The sequence below is a fragment of the Streptopelia decaocto genome (assembly GCF_964273445.1).
Source record: "Streptopelia decaocto genome assembly, chromosome: 9".
Lineage (NCBI taxonomy): Eukaryota > Metazoa > Chordata > Aves > Columbiformes > Columbidae > Streptopelia > Streptopelia decaocto.
In genome coordinates this window covers 13,131,816-13,153,882 of record NC_138664.1, presented here as the reverse complement: position 1 = coordinate 13,153,882, position 22,067 = coordinate 13,131,816, and the positions used below count along the sequence as shown (strand labels likewise).

General features: G+C 57.2%; 1 protein-coding gene across 1 annotated transcript in view; it reads left to right on the top strand.

The window, feature by feature from the left end:
- The first annotated feature begins 17,157 nt into the window (after positions 1 to 17,157).
- RASGRF1 (Ras protein specific guanine nucleotide releasing factor 1) overlaps positions 17,158 to 22,067 on the top strand; it is a 33,639-nt gene continuing 28,729 nt past the window's right edge. Inside the window, exon 1 of the mRNA XM_082060762.1 lies at positions 17,158 to 17,658. Coding sequence (XP_081916888.1) covers positions 17,383 to 17,658 — 276 coding nt within the window. The 5' untranslated portion in view covers positions 17,158 to 17,382. The remainder of the gene's footprint in view (positions 17,659 to 22,067) is intronic.

Sequence of the window (22,067 nt, the reverse complement as noted above, 5' to 3'; positions counted from 1 at the left end):
TAATTCAATGCTGTAGCTGAAGGCTGCTAATTAGATCATGCTTCTTTTTTGTTGTTGTTTTACGTTCAGCACTTGTGTTACAAAGCTGTGAAAAGGAGCAGAACCAGAGCTGCCTGTCCCGGTCCCACAGCTGCGCTCAGCCCCTGGCTCTGCTACTCGGGCTGCTGGAGAGGGTCCTGAGCCGAGGGGCAATGCCGTGGTGCTGGGGGGTCTCCAGGGGCTGTGGGACACTGGCTAAAGAAAACCTGGGAGAAGGGGGAGGCGGAAAACTAAATGTTATTTTACATGTTTAAAATGTCTTTTGAAGCTACTAACTCTGCAGAGAATAAATAATTAAGGAAAAATAACCTGAGTGTGTCTGGGACAGTAGCGATGTGCAGGGCTGTGGATGCTCATCCCGCAGCCAGCCCGGCCTGGGGGTGTAAGGAATGTTTACTGGAGATAATGTTTTTATAAAACTGGGGACCTGGCCCCAGCAGGGGAGAAAGGACTGAGAGACATCAGACTATGAACCCTTAATGTAAAACAAAGTCTCTTTGAACTAATCCTGGAATGCAAACTGATTATTGTATTTAAAAAGTTAAGCTAGGGAGAAGGGTAACCAAAGAGCCAGGAATCCATATTTTAAATAAATCAATAAGGAGAGGGGGTTGTTAGAATTAAATGAGTGAAACAGGTAAACTGAGGCATGTGTTGGGTAGTCTGTAAACGGTGCAGTACCAACCACAAGGGAGGGAATTTGTGGACAGGATTTGGGGGGTTATAAGTGCGGGCTTTTTGCCCTATTCCGTGTGCCTCCCTTTAGGTGGAACACCTGGTCTTGCAAAATTGTTAACAAAATATTCTTTGCTGAGGGATCCTGCCTGGGCCTATTCTACTGGCAAGGTAATAGTTTCCTACAGGGGATCTCAGCTTTTCCTCGCCAGCCCCTGGTCTTCAGGGACGATTTGGGACAATTCTCCTCCTTGGCACGTCTCTTGTTCTGCCTGTCCTGTCCCCTGCCAGGGCAGCCCCTGTGCCTGGGAAGAGCCTTCACCCCCATGGTTTTCCAGTTGTTTTCTAACTGAGCAACCAGCAGAGACCCAGGAGCAATCTGCTGTTTGGAGCAGCATTGCCCTGCAAGAATGTGTTCCACCTAACGGTTAAAGCAGGAGCAGCTTTGTCAAATTATGAGCTGTAATGGCAAAAACCTCACAGAGAGCTGACATCATACAATTCTTATTACAGACACAGCTCCTTCTCTTTCAGCTGAATTTCTAAATCCATCCTCAAAACAAACAGCTCGGCAGCCATTGACACCTGATCTGTTATTCAGATTCCCCAGCGATATCTGTTCTGACAACTTGCTAACAAGCTTCCACGCCAACAATCACCCGCCCGAGATGAACGGCTCTGACAGGCCTGTGCTAAATTAGCAAATGGAAACGCAGCCCAAACCGCGCTGGCTCTGTGGCAGGTGTTGTGGGGCAGAGACAAATTAAATATATGGTTGCCCTTGCAAGCGGTGCCGTATCTTTGCACCATCTCTGGTGTCCTCCAACGCACAACATACCCAACTCCTGCAGTCACTGTGTCCCCTCCTGGGGTGACCGTGGCACTGCTGGGTGTCCCGGGCACTTGAGAGACCAGTGCTGGTGTGTGCGGAGACCCCACTCCCGGTGCAGAGCAACCAGGCTGAGCCCAGAGTGGATCCACCACAGATTCTTATTTTTTTTTAATAAAATACACTTTAATCAGCCAAGGTGCAGAAATACAGAGGTCATATTTACACCTCCCTTGGTTCTGTTCCAGTCCTGTTGTTCCTGCTAATTTCGTGCACATGCAGAATGGTCCAATAGGTGACATTTGGCATCCACTGATTTTTAACTTAGAAAATGGAAAAAATATTAAATTATGACAAGCTTATTTATTTGTGCAGCCAGTGCTGCCAATTGCTGTATTTTAGTGGCATTTTTTGCTGTTTACTGAAGTCAGCTGAACAGGGAGACAAAATCCAACGCTTGTGACATCTCAGACAGCTTGGAAAGGCTCCTTCGAATGCAGCAAAACTCAGCAGGCTTGACATTTGAAACTCACTGATTTCACTGCCAGGCAAAACCTTCTGCCTTTGTACAGTATTTTTCCTGCTGTTCCTCAGTGCAGGAATTCCTACTTTTTCTGATCTCATACCATTATGAACAGACCAGCTCAGGAAAAAAAAAAAAATCTCTGCTGTAATAATAAAATTGGCTTTGCAATAGCAGCAATCTGGCTGGTCCATGTGGTTCCCGGCTCTGGAGCTCTGGATACCCACCAGCTCTGTTCCTCTCCCATCCCCGGCAGCGGGGGGGAGCGCAGTTGTCATGTGCTCTGAGCACCTAAACCACGCCAAATGCGAAATTTTAAAGGGTTGCTTATGTTTGACTTTAAAAAACTAATTCACGCACTAAGTAATAATCTCTGAAGCACTGCCATCCGCACACATGGCAAACCCCCTCCCCGGCACGGCGGGGAGCGGAGCTGGGAGCGCTGCTGCCCAAACCTGCAGCTCAGGGCAAGGAGCTTTATCCACCCCCGGCACCTCCAGCCCAGTCCTGGGCACTCACTCGTCCCGGGTCCCTTTCCGCTGCACAGAATTTGTCCCTCGGGGGTTCAGCCCGGAGCTGAAGGCACAGCCGGCACTGGGGGGTGGAACGGGGGGCATTGGGAGCAACTGGAGCCAAGCACAGCCGGGCTGGGGCAGAGCAGCTCCAGCAGGATCTTGGGAAGGCACAGGCTTGGAGCTGGAGGTAATTAGCCCTCATTAGCTGTCAACGACCAGGTGCATTGTGTGACACAAAAGGAAGGCGCAGGCAGCTGGTGGGGATGTTCCTGGGTCATTTTCAGATAAAAGGGGAAAGGGCTGCTGAGTTTGTGTTGGGAGGATTTGTGTGTCTTATATTGTGTCTGTATAGGGGCCACCCAGACCAAGTGCTGGTGATTCCTTTGCAGCCCTGGCCTCGGCTGTGGGTGCAAAATGAACAGCAAAACCAGGGGATTTCTCTCCGAGGTGACCTCTGCTTCCCGATCCAGCCTGGCCAGAGCCGGGGGATGCAGCGCTGTGCGTGCCACAGAGATGCTCCTGTCAGGTAAGAGACCGGGCAGGTGACGTGTGCCACCCACGAGAAACAGCGGGAGAGGTGTCCCAGGCAGTGGCTACTCCAGCTTCTGATTCATGAGCAACTAGAAAGCAGCGGGGTTTGCTGGAGGGGCTGGGCATCCCCAGCCGGGGATGCAGGTGTGACCCCACATCCAACGCGCCCGTCCCCGTGGTGCAGTGGGAGATGAGCGCAGGGCTCCCGCGGGGCCGGCTGCGGGTCCCAGGGAGGGAGGGATGAATGCCTCTGGCTCTGTCTCATCTGAGACAGACTTTGCTCGTCTCCCAGAGCCGCAGCTCACTGCTGCTGGTGCTAACTAGGTCATGCAGGACAAGACATACTTGTCCCTGTGGCAGGGCTTGGTGAGCCATCAACACACTGCTAGTGACAAGGGCAGGGGACTGGTGACCTGGGTGAGCTGGAGCATCGGTAAGGACAGTGGCAGAGAGGAGCGGGGAGGGTAGGGCAGCTGGTGCTGGGACAATGCTCTGTGTGAGCCGTCCATTCACCTTGCCTGCACAATAAAGCCAACAGGGATGTCTGCTCGTGTGACTGGGCAGATCCCCAGGGACTTTTAGCAAAGCCTGTGATCACGGGGGCCTGGGACAGTGACAAAACCTGTGGCTGGATCTGAAATGCTGCAGCAGTTACTGTGGCAGCGCTCCTGAGTGGAGGGTTCTGTGCCCTTTGTGAGCTGCTGGTCTGGTGTTGTGACTTGTTAAATGGCATCTGGTGTGATCATGGGCAAGAGAATGACCAGGGTGGGAACTACTTCTGGTCCATCCCCCCACCCCTGTTCAAAGTGGGACAGCTCCAGGTTAGACCCAGCTCTAGGCTCAAGTCAGGTTTCACAGGGCCTCCTGTGGCTGAGCTTTGGGCACCACTGAGGTTGGATGGAGCTCCCCAGCTCCTCCAGCATCCCAGCTCCTGACACTGTGGGCGCTTGTCGGGATTGCTCTTACCCCACTATCCCACCTCCTCCACCATGTGCCTCTGCTCAGCACCCTTGCTGTGCCCACCTGTGTGGCAGATACAGCAAGCAGATCCCTTCAGCCTTCCCTTCTTAGAACTGAGCAGTATTTTTGCTAAAGAGAGGAATTCAACTATTTAAATGCCAGCTTGGTGTATGATTCAGTGTCTGCTTAGGCAGACATGAAATTATAAGGATGCCAGTCTTCAGGTCTTATTCTAGAGAAAACCTATCCCCCGTGCTGCGTCTCCTCTAGTGAGAACGATGCCCTGAGCCTGCAAACCCCATGGGACACGGGGCTGGCGAGGGACAGGGACCCAACCCAGGTCTGCAAGGACTGGGCAGCTCAGCACGTGTGGGCAGGGAGAAGGTGCCTTTGGACCTGCTGGAACAAGAGCTGGTGGACCCGAGGAGACCTCAGCCCCACAGTAGGCTCACCTTTCCAAACTCCACGGGCCAATGGCCCAGTTGTTGGCAAAGTCTCCAGTGTCCCTGCAGCTCCAAGAGCTTTCCAGGCCTCTGCAGCTTGATCTTTCCTGTCCTATTTTCATCCTGTTGCTGCTTGTCCTTGCCCGGTGTCTCCTGTGCACGGTCTGGTTGGGGAGGTGGAGGTGCCCATGTTGGGGTGCACCAGCCCTTGTCCCCAGCCCCTCACTCTGCCTTGGGGAAAAACCATTGCTCCAGCTGCCGCCAGAGCTCCTGCATGGATAGTGCCACCGGGAGCAATAGGATTTAGCAGAAAACTCCCTCTTTTAGATGCAATTGATTTGGGTTCCCCCACGGTCCCAGTTTCCAGGCACCAGCGGCTGCTGGAAACGCTCTCCTGGCGACAGAAAATCTATGGGAAAGCAGGCGGCCTGATGAAGTATTCATGGGAATTTTTATCATCCGTTTTCACCCGCTGCAAAAAAGCAATCTTTATTTTTAGTGAGCTATGGATAGTGCAGTAACGTAGGGAAAATGCTCTATTTCTCATTGAGCTCTCACATGTGACAGTGTGAGGCTGTGGGGTGTGTTGGAAGGGGCTCGTTTGGGGGGCTGTGGGTGAATAGGATCCCCGTGGGGGTGTGCCGTAGTGTCACTGCGGACCAGTGATGCAGGGACAAACCCCCTGGGCCACTGTGGGGTGTTTCCTACAGAGCGGTCCATGGGTTGTCATTGTGCATTGGTGTAACTTTGATCTCCTGGTGTCTTTGGTCCAAGACAGTGGAAATTGTGTCACTAAATGCACTTTTCAATAACATTTGAGTTAAGTTTTTGATGAAGTTCTGAAGTTGCTATGGGGCCACCAGGCCCCGTCCCCTGGGTGTTTCTGGGTGCCTGGGTAGGGGGACATGTGCCTGGGGCTGGTGACAGGGGATCGACGCTGTGTGGAGAAGTGAAAGTGGCCATTGGGGTTAAAAAGAGCTGGGTGAATGCAATGTGTGGAGACTCAAAATAATTGATTGGAGAAAAATGTCAAAATTAATTGGAGGAGTTAGTTGTGAAGAGGGCTGAGAGCTGTGCTGATGCTGACCGGTGCCAGGCCGGCACAGGATCCCGCGTGTCCCATGGTGCTGCAGCCTGGCTCGGCTGCAAACAAGGCTTCGGCAAGTGGTGGGCATCACAGCAGCGCTGGCCAGCAGAGCTCTGGGGTATCAGTCCAGGAAACAAACCCCAGGCACTTCCTGGCTCTGCCGGGGCAGCGGGAGGGGATGCGTGTCTGCATCAGCCCCTCAGCTGGGAGTTAATGCCTCATCAATCCTGAAACACAGAAGCTGGACAGGGCTCTTCAGGCAGAGAAAAGTAACCAGCAACATTACTCGAGTGGTTCATTAATCCTTTTGTCTTTATGGCTGAAGAAGAATCTTCCTGCATTAGCAAATGTTTTGTTTCCGTAACCAACATGAGAACATCCCACAGAGACAGGGATCTGCTGCCACGGCGGTGCCAGCCTGGGCAGCTGCCTGGTCACATCACAGCCAGCGGGGCTGGGCAAACCCAGCACTGGAAGAACCCTGGTGGGACACTCTCACATCTGGCTTAAAATAACCTTAAAAACATATGTATGAGCCAGCTGAGCTCGGCTGCTGCCTTCCCTGGTGTTTTCCTGCTCCGTTTCCCCTCTGGGCACTGCTCGCTGGAACGGCTGCCCTGACTCTGCAGAGATGTGCTCTGTCAGCAGCAGATGCTTAATCTGATTAAAAAATAAGTCTGTCACTCTTCTGTGACTGATGGGAATCTGCTACAGCAAATCCCATTGCAATGTGGAGCTCAGCAGAGTGTGCCAAACTTGGGCACTTTCTCCTTGTTGAGCTGCAGGGAAGTTTTTGGGTCTCTTTGCTGCAGGTCTGGGGCAGCTCCAGGGCCTCACTGTTGGCTGCGCGTGTTAATGCCCAGTTACTGACACGGCTGCAAATACCATCCAGTGAGGACAGGGAGACCCAGGGCCTCTCCTTGCTCTGCCGGTGGCTGCCTGTATGACCTTGGGCAGATCACTTTGCCTTCTGTGCAGCCTCTCTGCGAGGTGAGGATGATGACGTGTGTGTGCCTGCAAATGAGCAGGGTCCCCCGCATCCACAAGTGAACCAACTCTGTCCAGCAGCCAGAAAACCCCCAACAAAGTTGCTGAGGGACTGTAACAGCATGTAAAACCTTATCCCCGCTGGTCTGGTGTTGGTCTCTTCTCCCAAGTAGGAAGTGATAGGACAAGAGGAAATGGCATCAGGTTGTGCCAGCAGAGGTTCAGATTGGATAAAATTCTTCCCGGAAAGGGCTGTCGGGCATTGGAACAGGCTGCCCAGGGCAGTGGTGGAGTCACCATCCCTGGAGGGTTTAAAATGTGTTTAGACAAGGTTCTTAGGGACATGGATTAGTGCTAGAGTTGGGTTATGGTTGGACTCGATGATCCTGAGGGTCTCTTTCAACCAAAATGATTCTATGATTCTATCTATGAGGAAGGTGGTACAGCTGGAGCAGGGCAGAGGGATGAGGGCAGTGGAGCAAATGCACCACAGATGTGGGTTGTGTCTATGGGACAGCCCTGTGGCAGGGATGCTGCTGGGGGGGGACCCTGCTCCTCCACAGCTGCTAAATGTGCCTGTCAGGAATCTGGCCCCAACAGCTGGACCACCCCCCCCCCCCATCCCAGGGCTGGTTTTGCCCCTGCACCAGCATCCTGCTGTCTGGGGTGCTCTGTCCCTCCAGCTCACCTGGGTACCAGGCTCCCTGCCACAAGCACAGCTGGGTGCTGTGCAGAGCCCTGCCCCGCAACGCTGATCGCCCAGCGGTGTAATTACCCAGGCTCGCTGGGTGTCCATGGGGATGGGGACAACGGGGCACTGTGCAGACAAACAGCCTCCGCAGGTGGCTGTTCCCATCTGCAGAGCCCTGGCTGCAGCACGGTGTTGGGATGCAGGGGACCCGTGGGGGCTGTGGCATCCCCACTGTGCCCTTGGGGCGGATAATCCCACCCGCCCACGTAAGCTGCTCCGCAGAGCTGATCGGTTGGTAATCATGGTGTGTTTGCCACGCGGCAAGTGGGGAACTAACTGGTTTAGTGAACAATACCCGCGTCTGCCCACGGCCGCCTGCATCGTCTGGCGTATTTATAGTGTTATCAGCTCTCAGGGCTTGTTTCATCCACTCCAGTCGAGTCCCGTAGCTCCTGCATCTCCTTTAACCATCACCTCTAGGCAGATCCAGGAGTGCTTTGTTGTCTTCCAAGTATGCTGGTAGAGAGATAGAGAAACAATTTCTCCATGACAATAAGTGATTATTTGCTTCCAGAGCTTCAGTTATTAAATTCTTAATTAAAGATGGGCTAAAGGGCCTGATAACTTTAGCCGGCAGGTCCCAGAGCAGCCACAGGGTGCAGGGCCCACTGCCAGGGGCTGATCCCTGGGGATTACCCACCTGGGCACGGCATGTCCAGCCCAACGGATTGTCCAAGGTCATCCAGCCGTGTCCCCCATGTCCCCAGCACCTCCTGCACTGGCACACACCGAGCTCAGCAGCACCCAGCTCAGCAGCTGCTGTCCTCAGAGCTCTGCCCTGGTACCTGCTGCCAGCGCCTCTTGGGGCACTAACGCAGCTCATCTGTCCCAGGCTCAAAGGGGGCAGAAAAACCCTGGTCTTAATTTCCAGTGTCTGCACTGTGCTGAGGGTGCAGAGCTGCCCCCCAAATGGGCTGCACAGGGCACAGCCCGAGGAAGGATGCTCGGGCACTGCTTTGCCCCTTCTCGCTGTGCCCTCCAGGGGAGCTGGCAGCACCGGGAACAGCCCCAGCCCAGGGATTCGGGTCTGCCCAGGGTGCAGCTGTTTCTTTCCTCCCAGCTCCGGTGGCAGAGCTGGGTTTTCACATGTGTCCAGGGGGATGTCTAAAATAGACTTTGCCAGATCTGCTTTTAGGGTTGCTGAATAAAGGTCTGGCAGGCTCTTGAGAGACAGGTGGAAGGATTGGAATGCTCTTCAGCCTTTAGTGAAAGCACTGAATTGGAAAAAAGCCTTTTTAGAGGGGGGTGTGTGTGTGTGTATATATATATATATAAAAAAAAATCTTATTTTGGGGATGTTTGTGAGTCTGCTGGGATTGGAAGGATGCTCTTTGAGTGCTGCTCAGCTCAGACCAGGTGCTTTCCACACGCACACCCACATGTGTGCCCACACGTGTGACACACCTGCACACCCACACCTGTGTGCGCACAGCCATGCACACGTGGGTGCACGCAGGGCTCCCGAGGCTGCCCCACTTCAGACAGCCTGGTCTCTTATTCAGCTCCTTGGCTGTTCCTGCCTGTGTTGCATTTAACAGCTCATCAAGTCTTTAATTGTTTGTTTACTCGTTGTTCTTTGCTAGTAAGATGCAATATTAGTTTAATTAGAGAACAGAAAGTAGCACAGTCTTCCTTTGGAGAGCTGGGTTCAGGGAAGTGTTTAAGGCTGGCTTTATTCCCCAAGCTCCCACCTCAGCCAGCTCTCACCCCGGGGCAGATCCTCGGGACTGGGACCCCTGGGTGGGTGCGGGTCACCCAGCACCAGCCAGGGGCCTGGGGACCACAGCATTGCTTTGGATTTCAGCTTAAAGAAGGTAATATTGTGTCCCTGTGGCAGCAGCTTGGAGTAGCACAAGCCCTTCTCCCCAGTGTGGTGTTGATTCTGAAACCTAAGAACGGAAAATGTGCAGAGCTGTTCTGTCTGCAAATGTCACTGTGCCATGTGCTCAACAGGCTGGGGGGGGCTGTGCAGGGGCTGGGTGCCCACGGCACAGCCCGGGTCCTGCTCTGGTCCCTCAGCAGTGGTTGGCAGCGCTGAGAGCTGCAGTGTGGAAACTGTCAGTCAAAGGCAGAGTAACGAAGTCAGGCAGGCACAGGGTGAGCGGGGATGTTTGTACCCCAAAAATGCTTTGTACCTCTAGGGACAGGGAATGTCTTTAAAAGTCTGCAGCTGTGATGTTCAGGGGAGGTTTCAGTGTTGTCATGTCTATAATATGGCAAATATTGTACGTAACAGTAGGGACCTCTGGCCTGTGAAGTACAGGATCACACAAATATATAGAAAACATTTTAGCTGTAATACATTCAGAGAGGCTTGTAAAACACTTCAGTTTGTCTCAGAAATGCCTAAAAATAACTTTTGGTTGCCAAATCACTGCTGCATCTGCAATATGTGAGCATGCCCACGGCAGCTCGGGAAGCCCAGACTGGGGCTGCTCTTGGCACAGGGCAGCAGCAGGGGCTGAGTCCCCGTCCCGGAGCAGCCCCCGTCACCGATACTGGCACATGGTGCTGCCAGCAGCCAGGGGGTGGCAGCCCCGGCCCCCGCAGCGACTGTGTGCTCCCTGGGGAGCTCTCCATGGAGATATCCATGATTCATGCTGTGCGATGGCACCTGCCAAGCGTGGGGCTGGCCGTGCACGTCCCCAACAAGGGGCAGCACTCAGGTGCTGCAGTGGATTGGGGTGCTGCAGGGGGTTGGTGCCTCCCCCTCTGCCTGACCCTGCCATGGGACAGGGACAATTTTTGTCTGTGCCTGGTGGGCTCCTGCTGGGCTGGGCAAACACTATGTCACTGTCCCAGCAGAGCCAGGTGGCACTGGGGATGGCTGAGGCTGGCCGGGACACAGGTGCAGGGCCAGGCTGGTGTCCCCAGGGGACTGGCTGCCCCTGCGGTAACCAGAGCTGCCCGTCACTGCCAGGAGATGTGCTGTCAGCCTTGGAGCACTGGGCAGGCAGGGACCATCCCAGCACCATGGTGGCTCCAGTGAGCACGGTGGCACCATATCACCCGGCCACTGTGCACTACTGGCACAGCTCAGCGGCAGGTGGCACTAAGAAAGCCTGGGGACACCCAAAGCCGTGGCCATGGCACTGCTGTCCCGCTGCTGAGCCGTGAATCCTGGAGCTGTGTTTATTCCCGGCAGTGCCGTTATCCTCCTGGCTGCTCCATCGGCTGCAGGGCTGGAGAAGCTGCAGGGTTTGGTGGCCTCAGAGCAGCTCCCAGTAAATGCAAGTCCCCAATACATAAAAAGCTGCTCTGCAGCCCTTCCAGGAGGGGAAGGACCTGAGCAAAACATGACTTGATGAAACGTGGGAAGGCGGCTCTTGCCCACAGTGCTCAGGTGCAGAAGCTGCGCCAGCAGCCCCTTTCTGCGGGCTCGGCAGCGAGCAAGAGCTGCCGGCATAAATTGCCACCTTGTCATCCCCGGTGCTGATATTCCCAGGGAATAGTTTAGCAGTTCAAAGGGCTGTTGAAATAATTTTGCACAGCATAATAGCAGTCCTTACGCTTTCAGTCTAAAAAATGTCAACAAAGACAGGATTTCTGCAGTGTGGCTGACTCGCTGGCACGCGAGGTCACATGCAGCCAGCCCCTTCCTGACACCCAGTGCCCAGAGTTTAGTTCTAAGTGACAAATTAGCCTAATGAACTCACAGCATCTTAGTGCTGGTGAGCAGCCCTGATTTGTACATCCTGCTCCCCCCAAAGCACTTCATGCAAGTGTTGCTCCTCCATCTGCTCTGCACTGGTGGCCAGGTGCTAGTGGGGAAGCCGGGTGAGAAGGGAAGAAACATCTGTGCCGGTGACCCTCACCCTGCCCGTCATGGTGGGTGCTCTTCACTCTGATCAGGCTGCACCGAGGGTTTTTATTTCAGCCACCGTCTGGGAGAACCCTTTGGGTCAGGAGCACAGCCCCTCAGCCCAGTGTGCCCAGCATCCCTCGGAGCACTGGGAACTCCCTCCTGACCCATCCTGTCTGAGCCCTGGATGATGGGAGCCCTTCACCACCCAGCCACATGCACACAAAACCTCTTTTCTGTGCATGTCACCGAGTGGGTTCCAGGATGACGATGCCAGCCCAGGCTGGAGGTGGGTCCTTGGCACTGGAGTGGTGGGCAGGAGGGACATCTCTGCCTCGCAGTGCGGTGCGATGAGCAGATGCATAGCCTGGGAAGGGCACTGACTGTGTTGCTGCCTGTCCCATCCCCAGGAGGTGGCTGGAGGAGGGCTCAGGCAGGTGGTGGGGCTGGGAGGACACAGCTCCATTCCCCAGGAGCCCTGCAGGTGTCCACGGGTCAGCCATGTGGTCCGTGGGGCACCTCATCCCTCCTGGAGCCCAGCCCGCCCCAGGGTGACAGCGTGGTGTCCCCCAGGAGCCACCCTGGGGTCAGGACAGGGTACACTCTGCTGGGAGAGGCTCCAGGCTGGCAGGGTCTGGCTGGGGAGAGCTGCAGCTTCACTGGCTGCACTCGGGGCAGGGAACACGAGGCAGAGCCAGCAGCAGGAGGAGGTTACGGCTGAAGGCTCTGGGATCACTGAGCTCTTGGTCTCCACACTCCCTGGGCAACTGGGACCAGTGGGGCTCAGTTTGGGGGAGGGGTCTCTGCTCCCTGGAGAGCCTCACACGCCGCTGGCACTGTGCCCTGGTGTGACTGTCCCCAGGCGGTACATCTGTGCCACCTCCCTGTACCCCCTCCTGCCCCCATCTCCCTGTCCCCCTGGCACACACAAAGCTCCGCCGCTGTCCCTCAGCTCACGCTTCAGAAGGGCAACAATTTCCAAATACCTTATGGGCTCCTTCAGCTGAGGAGTCCATGAGCAGCTCTTACCAGTGTTTCAGTTTTGCAAACCCTCCAAGTGCTCATGAGCAGTGAGGGAGATCGTGGCAGTTGGCCCGGTTGTCCCCGGCACACCACTCGTTAGCACGGCGCAGCAAAGGGCCCATTAGGGCCGCTGAGCGCACATTGTGCTGCAAGCGCCTGCAAACCAAACTGCGCGTGCCTGTGATTCACGTGCGGCGGAGCAATGGGATGTTCCCCACCGGAGCGCTGTGCTGGGCACTTATGGCTCTGCAGCTTCGCGTGGACACTATTTGCATTTTTACATAATATTATGAGTTGCCTTGCAAAAGAAGGAGGAGGTTGCTTCAAATCCATCGTGTTTGTGGAGAACCTCTCTCTGCAGGGCTGGTTTTCTGGTTTCACCAGCCACTGAATCAGTGACATTTAAAATAGATGAGGTGCCTGGTAGCTTTCCAGAACCATTTGCTTGTGAAACCAGTTACTACTGAGGGATTTATAACATGGGCGGAGAAGATGCTTTTCCCAGACAAACCGCTTGGCAAATCTATGCTCATCCTACTGTTTATTCCCAGGTGAGGGGCACATTCTGGATTGAAGATCAGCATGGGGCGGTGCTGGGAGCACCCTGTCCTGGAGCCTGGTTGTCAGCTGAAGGAAACACATGTGGCAACAGGCAATGCCGTGGGTTCTGGAGGGGCGGGGAGCAGCCCCGGGATGGGCTGTGGGGCTGCCCTGGGCAGCAGGGAAGGCTGGAGGGGCCGGGGGGTGATGGGAGCAGTGCTGCTCCGGGGGCGCTGCGGCTGCACAGCTGTGCTCACTGTGCCCCAGCAGCCAGGGCTTACCTCTCCCCTGGACAGCCCTCTGTCAGGTAAGGTTAAATGTGGAATGGTGTAATGGGCACCTGGCCTGCCAAAATGAAACACTGGATGGGGCCAATTAGCAGAGAACCGTGCAAAAAAGTGCTGGGTCCAGCTCTTCTGATGCAGGTGTGTTGGGGAGGGCATTGCTGGAGCACTGACATTTGTGTGAACATAACAGACACTGACTTATGCTCTGAAAAATCTCTGTCCTGCTATTGGCCTAGCAATGTTTCTGAGAACACAAAGGACAGAGCACCGGAGCTGCTGGGGAACTGGATGAAGACCAAGGGCATGCTTGAGAGCAGCTCTCAAGGAGGGCGCTGGTGCCTTTCAAACCAGGTTGCTTTGTCCTGTCCACAGATGAGCTGGTACCATCACCTCTGCCAGGCTGCCTGGGAACTGAACGTGAAGTTACTATCCCAGCTTCTTCAAAGTTTCCTGCTGAGCAAATGGAAGAACTTTATTTTTGCTCCAGCCCAGCAGGTTTTTGTCTCTGTGTAGCCCATCCTGGCCCGGGAGCAGCCAAACCCCCCAGGATCCATGACAGCGACCACCTGCTGCAGCGGAGTTGTAAGCATGTATTCAACTTGCTTAGCCAAGGATGGGATTTTCAAGCTTGCTGCTGTGATTTAGGAGCTGAAGCCCATGGACTTGACTTTGAGCACTTTGAGTGCTCAGTACTGACTACGAGTGTGTGCCCAGTTGTCAGCAGCCTGGAATGATGCTGTGTCCTGGGAAAATACCTTTTAATGACACAAATGTCAGCACTTTCCCTGGTGGTGCCTCAGCCCTGTGTTGATGCCTCTGGGCCTGACTGGATAAAAATGCCCATTTTTAGTCCCTATTCCAAGTGAAGGAAATGAGTGTCTCCTCCCAAAGGATATCACCCCTGCGGGTGCTAAGCCAGCCCTGCAGGGAACGTTTGCGCCCAGGGATGGGGAATGTCTCCGCTGGGGCAGGACGAGCCATCGGGCAGCAGCCTGTGCCCCACCGGAGCTGGTGTGAGAGTGGCAAACAGCTCCTTCCACCCCAGCCTGAAAGAGGAGACTGTGCAGAACGGAGCTGGTGAGGAGGCTGCTGGCGTATAACAGAGCCTGTCGCCGGCTGAGTCAACACGCGCCCCGCTCACGCAAGAGGCTGAAGCACAGGCTGAGCGCAGCAAGGGCCGTGCTCGCCACGGCTGATTATTTTATCCTGGAAATCACAGCATGCATTTCACAGGGAGTCAGTGCACAGCAACTGGCTTCACACCTGCCTGGTGCCAGCAGCAGGACAGGGGCATGGGCACATCCCCGTGGTGCTGAAGGAGTGAGCAGGCTGCCTGAGACCTGTCCTGTGCTGCAGGTCAGGGCTGAACCCCTCAGCCCCCAGCCAACCCCCCCCGCAGTCCGACAGCACCCGTACATGGGTGCTGTCACCCGCTGTCCTGTACCTGTCTTGTCACTCGCTCAACAGATGCTCTACCCTGCTCCCCCAGAGCCAGTCACTGTGTGTTCAGAGCTGTCAGGAGCGATATGTCCCTGCTGGTGGCTGTCCCACTCCTGGAGCTCTCCTGCTGCTGGTTTGTCTCCCTGCTACCCCTGCTGTCCTGCCCAATGCCCCTGAGCAGCGCTCCCGGTCCCCCAGCTCTCCCTGTGTCCCTGGGTGCTGCTGCAGCAGCTGCTGCTGCTGTGCATGATTCTGCTGGGGCTTGAGCCTCGGCTTTGTATGGGATGCCCACAGGAACCACTTTGATGTTTATTAAACACTTAAATGAAGAGAGAAGAAACCAATGCAATTAAAATAGCTGGAAACTCTGGGAAATGTTAACTCTGGGCAAATGCCCTCTCTCACCGCAGCAGCAACAGCGGGTCTGGCTCAGCTGAGCGGCAGTGCTTGGGAAAAGGGACAAAGGCTTTGCCTTTGCCTTCCCAGAGCAGAAAGGTCACACTGCAAATACCTTAGAATCGAGTGAAGCAAACATCACATGAAAAAAATAAACCTCCCTTTGCTTTAGAGATCAGTTTCCCCATCTGCTTGAGCCTTGCAAGCTGTTAGATGATATGGAGGGTAATGGAAAAAATAGCTAAGGGGAGTCTAAGCTAAACCAACACTTATCTGGGGACAAGAGCCCAGCTGCTTCATCTAGAACCGACTCTACCTCATCTAAATGCCACTTGTCCTTGGTGCCAAGTGCTGCTGTCCCCATGGCAGCCTGCTCATACCAGGGGGCAGCAGGGACACCACATCCCCGAGCACCCCATGTCCCCAGGCACAGCCCCATGGCTGACCTGGTGGCTCAGCAGCTCCCAGGGCGTGAAATGGCCTTTCCACTTTTGCCCAGTATGGGAATTATTGGCAGTGCTGGTTTCCAAGTTATGATTTGATCCAGGATTTTGAAGGCTTTCTTGGTGGATGTCTCTGCACCATCTCACGTGCAGCAGCTCCTGCCTGTCCCTGCCCTCGAGCTGGCAGCACTGCCCCGAGCTCATTGCCCCATGAGGAGCTACCAAAGGCTCAGCTCATGGCCACGGCCATTGCTGCCCACCTGGCTCTGGCTCATCCGCAGAGACACAGAGGGAACAGAGGAGGAGCAGGAGCTGTGCCGGTGGGGAGAGTCCTGGAGTCACAGACCTGCTCACAATCAGGGCGGCAGCGGCGTGTTCGGCCGGGAGGGCAGCAGCCCGTCTGCCAGCGGGAGGGACAGGCGGGCACAGGGTGCTGGGGGCAGAGTGCGGCCCTGCTTCCCCTTCACAGCCGGGGCTGCTCTGTCCCCGAATCAGCACCCAGCACGTGCTCAGGTCGCGTCCCTTGAGTGTACGTCCTGGTAAGCAGCTCCACCCTGGCAATGCCAACACCCTTCCCAATTTCAGCCTGTTCCCTCCTGTTGCCACGGCAACCTGTGACCTCGCTGAATTCCTTGGAGAGCTGCCAGCATTTTCAGTGGAAACAAAGGTAATTAACACGGTTTTCCTGATGCCCTCCCTGTCTGCAGGGCCTTGGTCACACTTGGGGCTGGGTCCTGTGGCACCGCGGGATGGCAGCTGCCCACGGGCAGTGGGGTTGTGTGCCACCTTGCAGCCACCCCAGCTCTCACGTGTGCCCATCCCCGTGGTGTCTGACTGACCCAGCGCTCATGGCTGGATCCTCTTCTCTCCCACGTGGGATATCTGGGAGCAGCTGTGGTTCCCAGGGTGCCCTAATGAGAGGCGGGGGTAGGAAGGGAGAGGCCAGTGTCAGGGGTCCCGATGCTGCTGCACACAGAGGAGCCACCCAGCCCAAGGGACTGCAGCAGGAGGGATTGCAGGGATGGGATCAGCACTGCATGGCTGGGTTGGGAGGTACAGGCTGTGTGTGGGACCTGCCACTGGGAAGGCCACAAGTGGGGATGTCCCATGGTCAGCAATACATGCAGGGCTGGACATGGGGTGCTCCCCTGGGATGGTGGGGGAGCTGGTACCCGAGGCTGGAGTGCCCAGGGCAGGTGCCCAGCTGAGGACACCCCCACACCGAGCTAGTGTAGGTTGGGGGTCCTGCTCAGTCTGGGGCTCATGGCAAACCAGGGTTTGTGCCAGCTCAGGGTTGATCTCAGATTTGGGACCCCCACTTGGTCCGGGGGGTCCTCCCTCACCCAGGGGTCCCTGTCTGCACAGGGTACTTCTCTGCCTGGGGGTCTTATTTGTCCCAAGGTTCTTCCTGGCCTGAGGGTCCCTTCTGGCCTAGGGCCCCATTTCACACAGGGCTCCCATCTGGTCTGGAGGTCTCTCTCAGCCTGGGGCTCCAGCTGTGGCTGCAGGTCCCATGTGCCGGTGGTGCTTCCTGGCCGGAGGCTCCAGCTGCATGCAGGGGCCCATGTGCCCGGGGGTCCCTACTGGCCCAGGGCTCTGGCTGTGCGCAGTGGTCCGTGCCGGCCCGGGGTTCCGGTGCCCGGGGGTCCGGCGCGGTGCGGGGCAGCGGCCGCGCTGGTGGCGGGGGCGGGCGGGGGCACCGGCGTCCCGCGGCCTGGGGGGCGGCCCCGGGGAGCGCAGCGCGGCGCGGCCGCCCCCGCAGCCGGCGGCGGGGCAGGGCCAGCCCCGCGCGGAGCGGCTCGGCACGGCTCGGGGCTGACGGGCTCCCGGTGCCGCCGCCGGCTCCGGCATCACATGACTCGCCCGTCCGCGGGAGACGCGGCTCCGGGACGCGGCGCTCCCCCGGCAGAGCCGCCGCCGCCGCGGGAGGCGAGCGCTGCGCGGGCAGAGCGGCGGGGCTCGGCCGCGCCATGAGCCGCCGCGGCGGCCGCCGGCTCTCCGGGGGCAGCGGGCGCTGCTGATGCGGGCGCGGGGGCTGCGGCTGCTCGCCAGGGACCCGCCCGCCGGTCACCCGGCGGGGACCATGTGAGGAGCTGGCGGTGCCCACCAAGATGCAGAAGGGGATGCGGCTCAATGACGGGCACGTCACCTACCTGGGGCTGCTGGCGAAGAAGGACGGCGCCAGGAAGGGCTACCTGAGCAAGCGGAGCTCCGACAACACAAAATGGCACACCAAGTGGTTCGCGCTGCTGCAGAACATGCTCTTCTACTTCGAGACCGACTCCAGCTCCCGGCCCTCGGGGCTCTACCTGCTCGAGGGCTGCGTCTGCGACCGGGCGCCCTCCCCCAAGCCCTCCCTCTCGGCCAAGGACTCCCTGGAGAAGCAGGTGGGTGCGACGGGGGCCCGGGGCCGGCGCCCCCCTGCACCGGTCGCTGTCGGTGGGGGATGATGCCCCGGGGCCGCCTCTGTCCCCGCGGGGGTCTCAGACCCGGTCCCGTCGCCGCACGCAGCCCCGTTCCCCGGGGCTCCCGCCGCGGAGCGGACCTGCCCCGCACCCGAGACCTGCCCCACGCGTGACCGGGGCACGGGATGAGGCAGCCTGTGCCAGGGGAGGGGTTGCTCTCCGGGGCTCCAGTGCCGGTGCCTCGGCCGCGCTGCCAGCGCACCCCAGGGCAGCGGGTGAGTTCATTATGGGGGTGTCGGGCTCTGTGGGGAGCTCCCCCACACACACACTTCGCGGCTAATTAGCCGGCGGTAATTAACGGCGGGGCTGCGGCGTGGGGCGCCCCCCGGCGGCCGCGGGCCGCGCTTTGCGCAGCGGAGCCCCGCGCCCCACGCGTGTCCGCGGCGCGGCCCCGCCGGCCCGTCCTCGCGCCCCCCAGCGAGGGTTTGGGACTGTGGCCCGGGGAGGGTGTGGGAGAAGCGGGGCTCCCATGGGGCTGCTCCATGTGTGCTGCCACTCGGCCGTTCGCCTCTGGTATTTCCCAGCTCCACGCAGCCCCCGTGTGCACCCCCGGGGTTCGCCAGGGAGCTGCGGGGCAAACCCGGCCAGCCCGGGTGATGTGTGCACGGTGCCAACGTGGGGAGGCACAGGGCCTTGTTTTTACACAGATTTCACCCCGTTCTTGCTCCCTACACATGTGGTTTGTGTTCCTGTCTCAGCCTTGGCTGGGAACGCTGCACATCCCTCCCCAGGTGAGGAGAAGAGGAGCCGGGGCCCCCCACAGCACAGGCAGGGCTGGGACGTGTCTGCAGCACTCCTTGCCAGATGCTAATGTCTGCGGGTGGAACGGCGCTGGAACAGGAAAGCCCTCGTGAGACCCTGGGAGAACCCCAGTTCCCCCCAGCAGCACTGGGGACCCGGCTGCAGGGACAGCAGCCTCCGGAGTACCCGGGGAGGTTTTCTCTCCCTGGCTGCACCTTGCCCAGGTGGGCAGGGTGGCACCGAGCAGCACGATGTGCAATGTTGGCAACCTCTGGCTTGTTTGTCTGGTGTAATTTGCTGAAGCTCGGGGAGCCTGATAGGGAGGAAGGACTGGGGGTGCAAATCCCCATCCGTTGCTGCCGTAGCTTCCAAAATCACCTCCAGTCTCACGAATGGGGAGAGCAGCCTGTTGCGGCTGTATTCGCCCCATGACAGCTGTACGTGGAGCGCAGCCACACACTCGTGGGGTGCCCATGTCGCAGAGGGCACCAGGAAGCCCCTGGCAGGCGGGAGCGGGGGCGGTTTTCCCAGTGCAGGAGGCCCTGGCTGGTGCTTTCTGAAGCCACTCTTCGTTTTGGGTCCAGCTCTGCAGGTCTTGCATAATTTCAGGCTGAGCAGGCTCTGGGGAGGTGGTGGCGAGCAGTGCCGGCAGACTGCAGGATGGGACCTGCTGGGGCATGGGGCAGTGGGAGGGCAGTGAGCCCTTTCCTTGCCTCTTGCTCATCCTGGCACACTCAGCACCCCAAAAAGCCCTGCCATGAGAGCAAGGTAGCGCAGCACCCCTGCTCTGTGGCATATCTCCTTGCTCCTGGCAGGGATCATGGGAAGATTTCTCTGTTTGGATCAAAATACCATTTTTTTGCAACAGCTGAGGCTCCTTGCAGCCCTGGCTCTGGCACTGGAGCAGCCCCCTGTGTGTGGCAGGGTCAGCTGTGGCAGCAAGGAAGGGGTTGTGTCTGTGGGGGGGTCATGCTGCTGTTCTGTTTTGTCAGCTGTGGCCCTTCGGGTAGCAGCCTGATAAATACCGTTGCTCGTTTCTGGTTTGGCTTAAAGCAGGTTTGCTAGCCAGGCCGTGGCTTGCTCACTATGTTCTGACTTCTCGTATTTGTGCAGGAGGGATTTTTCAGCAGATAAATGTTAAGTGGAGGATGTCACAGCCCCTCTCTGTTTCCAGATGCACCTGGAAGATTTACCCTCTGTAAATGAGAGACTGCTGTCATGGCGCAGTGAGATCCTGCCACACTAAATATTTACCAGGCCGATGATCTGCGCCGACTTACCAAGGTTTAGTGTCTGGCTCATAATTTTATATAATTCACTAGGACAAATTCAAATGAAAGCGCTCAAGCGCTTGGATGCCCACTGCTTTGCAAACTGATTAATGGCACGCCAGATGAGATAAGCAGCAGAATATTGATGGTGCAGACCCGCAGCCGAGTCTGTGCGGGACGCCGAATGCCAGCAAAGCCGACGGGTCCCTGCGAGGAAGGTGTCAGGTTCTGCAAACCAGACACAGCCTTTTCTTCAGCTCAGCCCGTACTGAGCTGTGCTCAGTATCACCAAACCGTCTTTTGAAAGGAGGGTGCCAAGGAAATTTCTAGCATCGTCTGTGATCATCATTAATTGTTTTCTGAGGGCATTTATGTCCCCGGGCGGTTACCACTGGAGCTGGAGGACAGTGTTCCCTTCAGCAGGGGAGTTTTGGGTTTAGATTCCCTCTTCACTGGAGTAAAGCCTGAGAGGTTTCAAATTCTCCACAACGGAGAAATTTTAAAAGGTGGGGTCTTTTTTTTTTTTTTTTTTTTTTTTGCTAGGAAGGCAGTGTATTTTTAGCATACAGCACATGTGAGAATAAAGCAGCGAGGTTTTTGGAAAAACTGAAACATCCAAGAGGGGATTTGGACACCTCCAGAAACTTTTTCTGTTTTTGTTAAGTTTTCTGCAAATGAGCTTTTCTTCAAACCAGCTTGATTTGGAAGATATTTGATTGTTGAGTGGACTTCAGGCCGTGGCCTGGGGGAAGGGACTGCGGGGTTCCCTGTGCTGCCCCGCTTGGGTGGGAGGTTGGGGTTTGGCTGCTCGGCGTGGGGGTGGGGGTGAACCCCCCTTTTGTTCTGCCTTGGCTGCAGTGCTGTGCTTTCCCCGGCCCCCAAGGGTGGGGGTGCTGGGAGGCGCTTTCAGACATCTCCTGTCTCTGGGGGGGGAACGCAGGGGTTCTGCTGGGACTGCATGGGGGTGCAGCCAAAGGGGGGCCCCGGCAGAGGAGCTGAGCAGGCGTGGGGGTGCGGGCTGACGTGTCCGTGTGCTCCGTAGCGGGAGGGCCCTGGCGTGGGGCGAGGGCTCTGCATGGTGCGGGAACCAGGCAGCAGGATCCCAGCTGGGTTTGCTCCATGGATCCAGCCTTCAGTTGGATTTGCAGACCTGTACCGCGGTGCCATGAGTTATTCTCAACCAGCCGCCCTCTGTGCCTCAGACAAGAGCCAACGTGGTGCTCAGTCAAGTGGTAGCACTGTGCAAAACCCTTGATGTGAGACTCAGCAGCTTCTGAAGCTCCGAGTCGGTTTTCCCCACAAAGCCTGGGCTACTCTTGTGAACACGCAGCCTGTGACAGGAGACTTTCTTCCCCATCTCTGAAGCATTTGGCAGGGGTGGGTGTAAAATTTATTGTCTGTGGTGCTGTTGAGGGGCACTGAAACATTTTGTACCGTACTGCAAAGCTGAGGGCGAGCGGTCAGCGGGTGGACGTGCATGGCTGTAGTCTCCCCGTGGGATGGGAGAAGGTTTGTGGAAATGGTTCCCACCAGCACGCTGGGGAAGGAGTTTGTCTGGAGCGTGTCCAGCCCCGGTCCTGCACATTGCCCTGCACAGCTGGGGAGGGAATGAGGGAACCACGGCCCTTCTCAGCACCAGCAGCACAAAGAGAAGTGAGTTCTGAGCAGAGACAGAGCGTGGTCACTGAGGGCACCCTGTCTAGTGACACCAGTCCCTGAGGCACTGGGAGAGCTGGAGGGAAGCGGAGCTGAGGGCTGGAGCGCAAGTGTGATGGGAGCGGCTGAGGGACCTGGGGGTTTCAGTTGGAGAACAGGAGCTGAGGGGAGACCTTCTGATCTCTGAACTGCCTGAAAGCAGCTTGGAGCCAGGGGGGGTCGGGCTCTGCTCCCCAGGAACAAGTGCCAGGATAAGAGGAAACGGCCTCAAGTTGCGCCAGGGGAGGTTGAGGTTGGATCTTGGGAACGATTTCTTCCCCAAAGGGCTGTTGGGCATTGGAACAGTCTGCCCAGGGCAGTGGTGGAGTCACCATCCCTGGAGGGGTTGAACAGACGGAGATGAGTTTCTCAGGGACATGTGGCAGTGCCAGGGGTGGGGGAATGGTTGGACTTGATGATCTTGAGGGGCTTTTCCAATGGAAGTGATTCCATGATTCTGTGCTTAGGTTCCTCGGGGACACCTGTCCTCACGGGGTGCTGGGTGTCCGCAGCAGCCACAGCCAGCCCACCTCCACTCCAGCGGCATGGGGCAGGGGGTGCGGATGCTCCTGTGCGGGGTGTGGGGCAGGGGGTGCGGATGCTCCTGTGCGGGGTGTGGGGCAG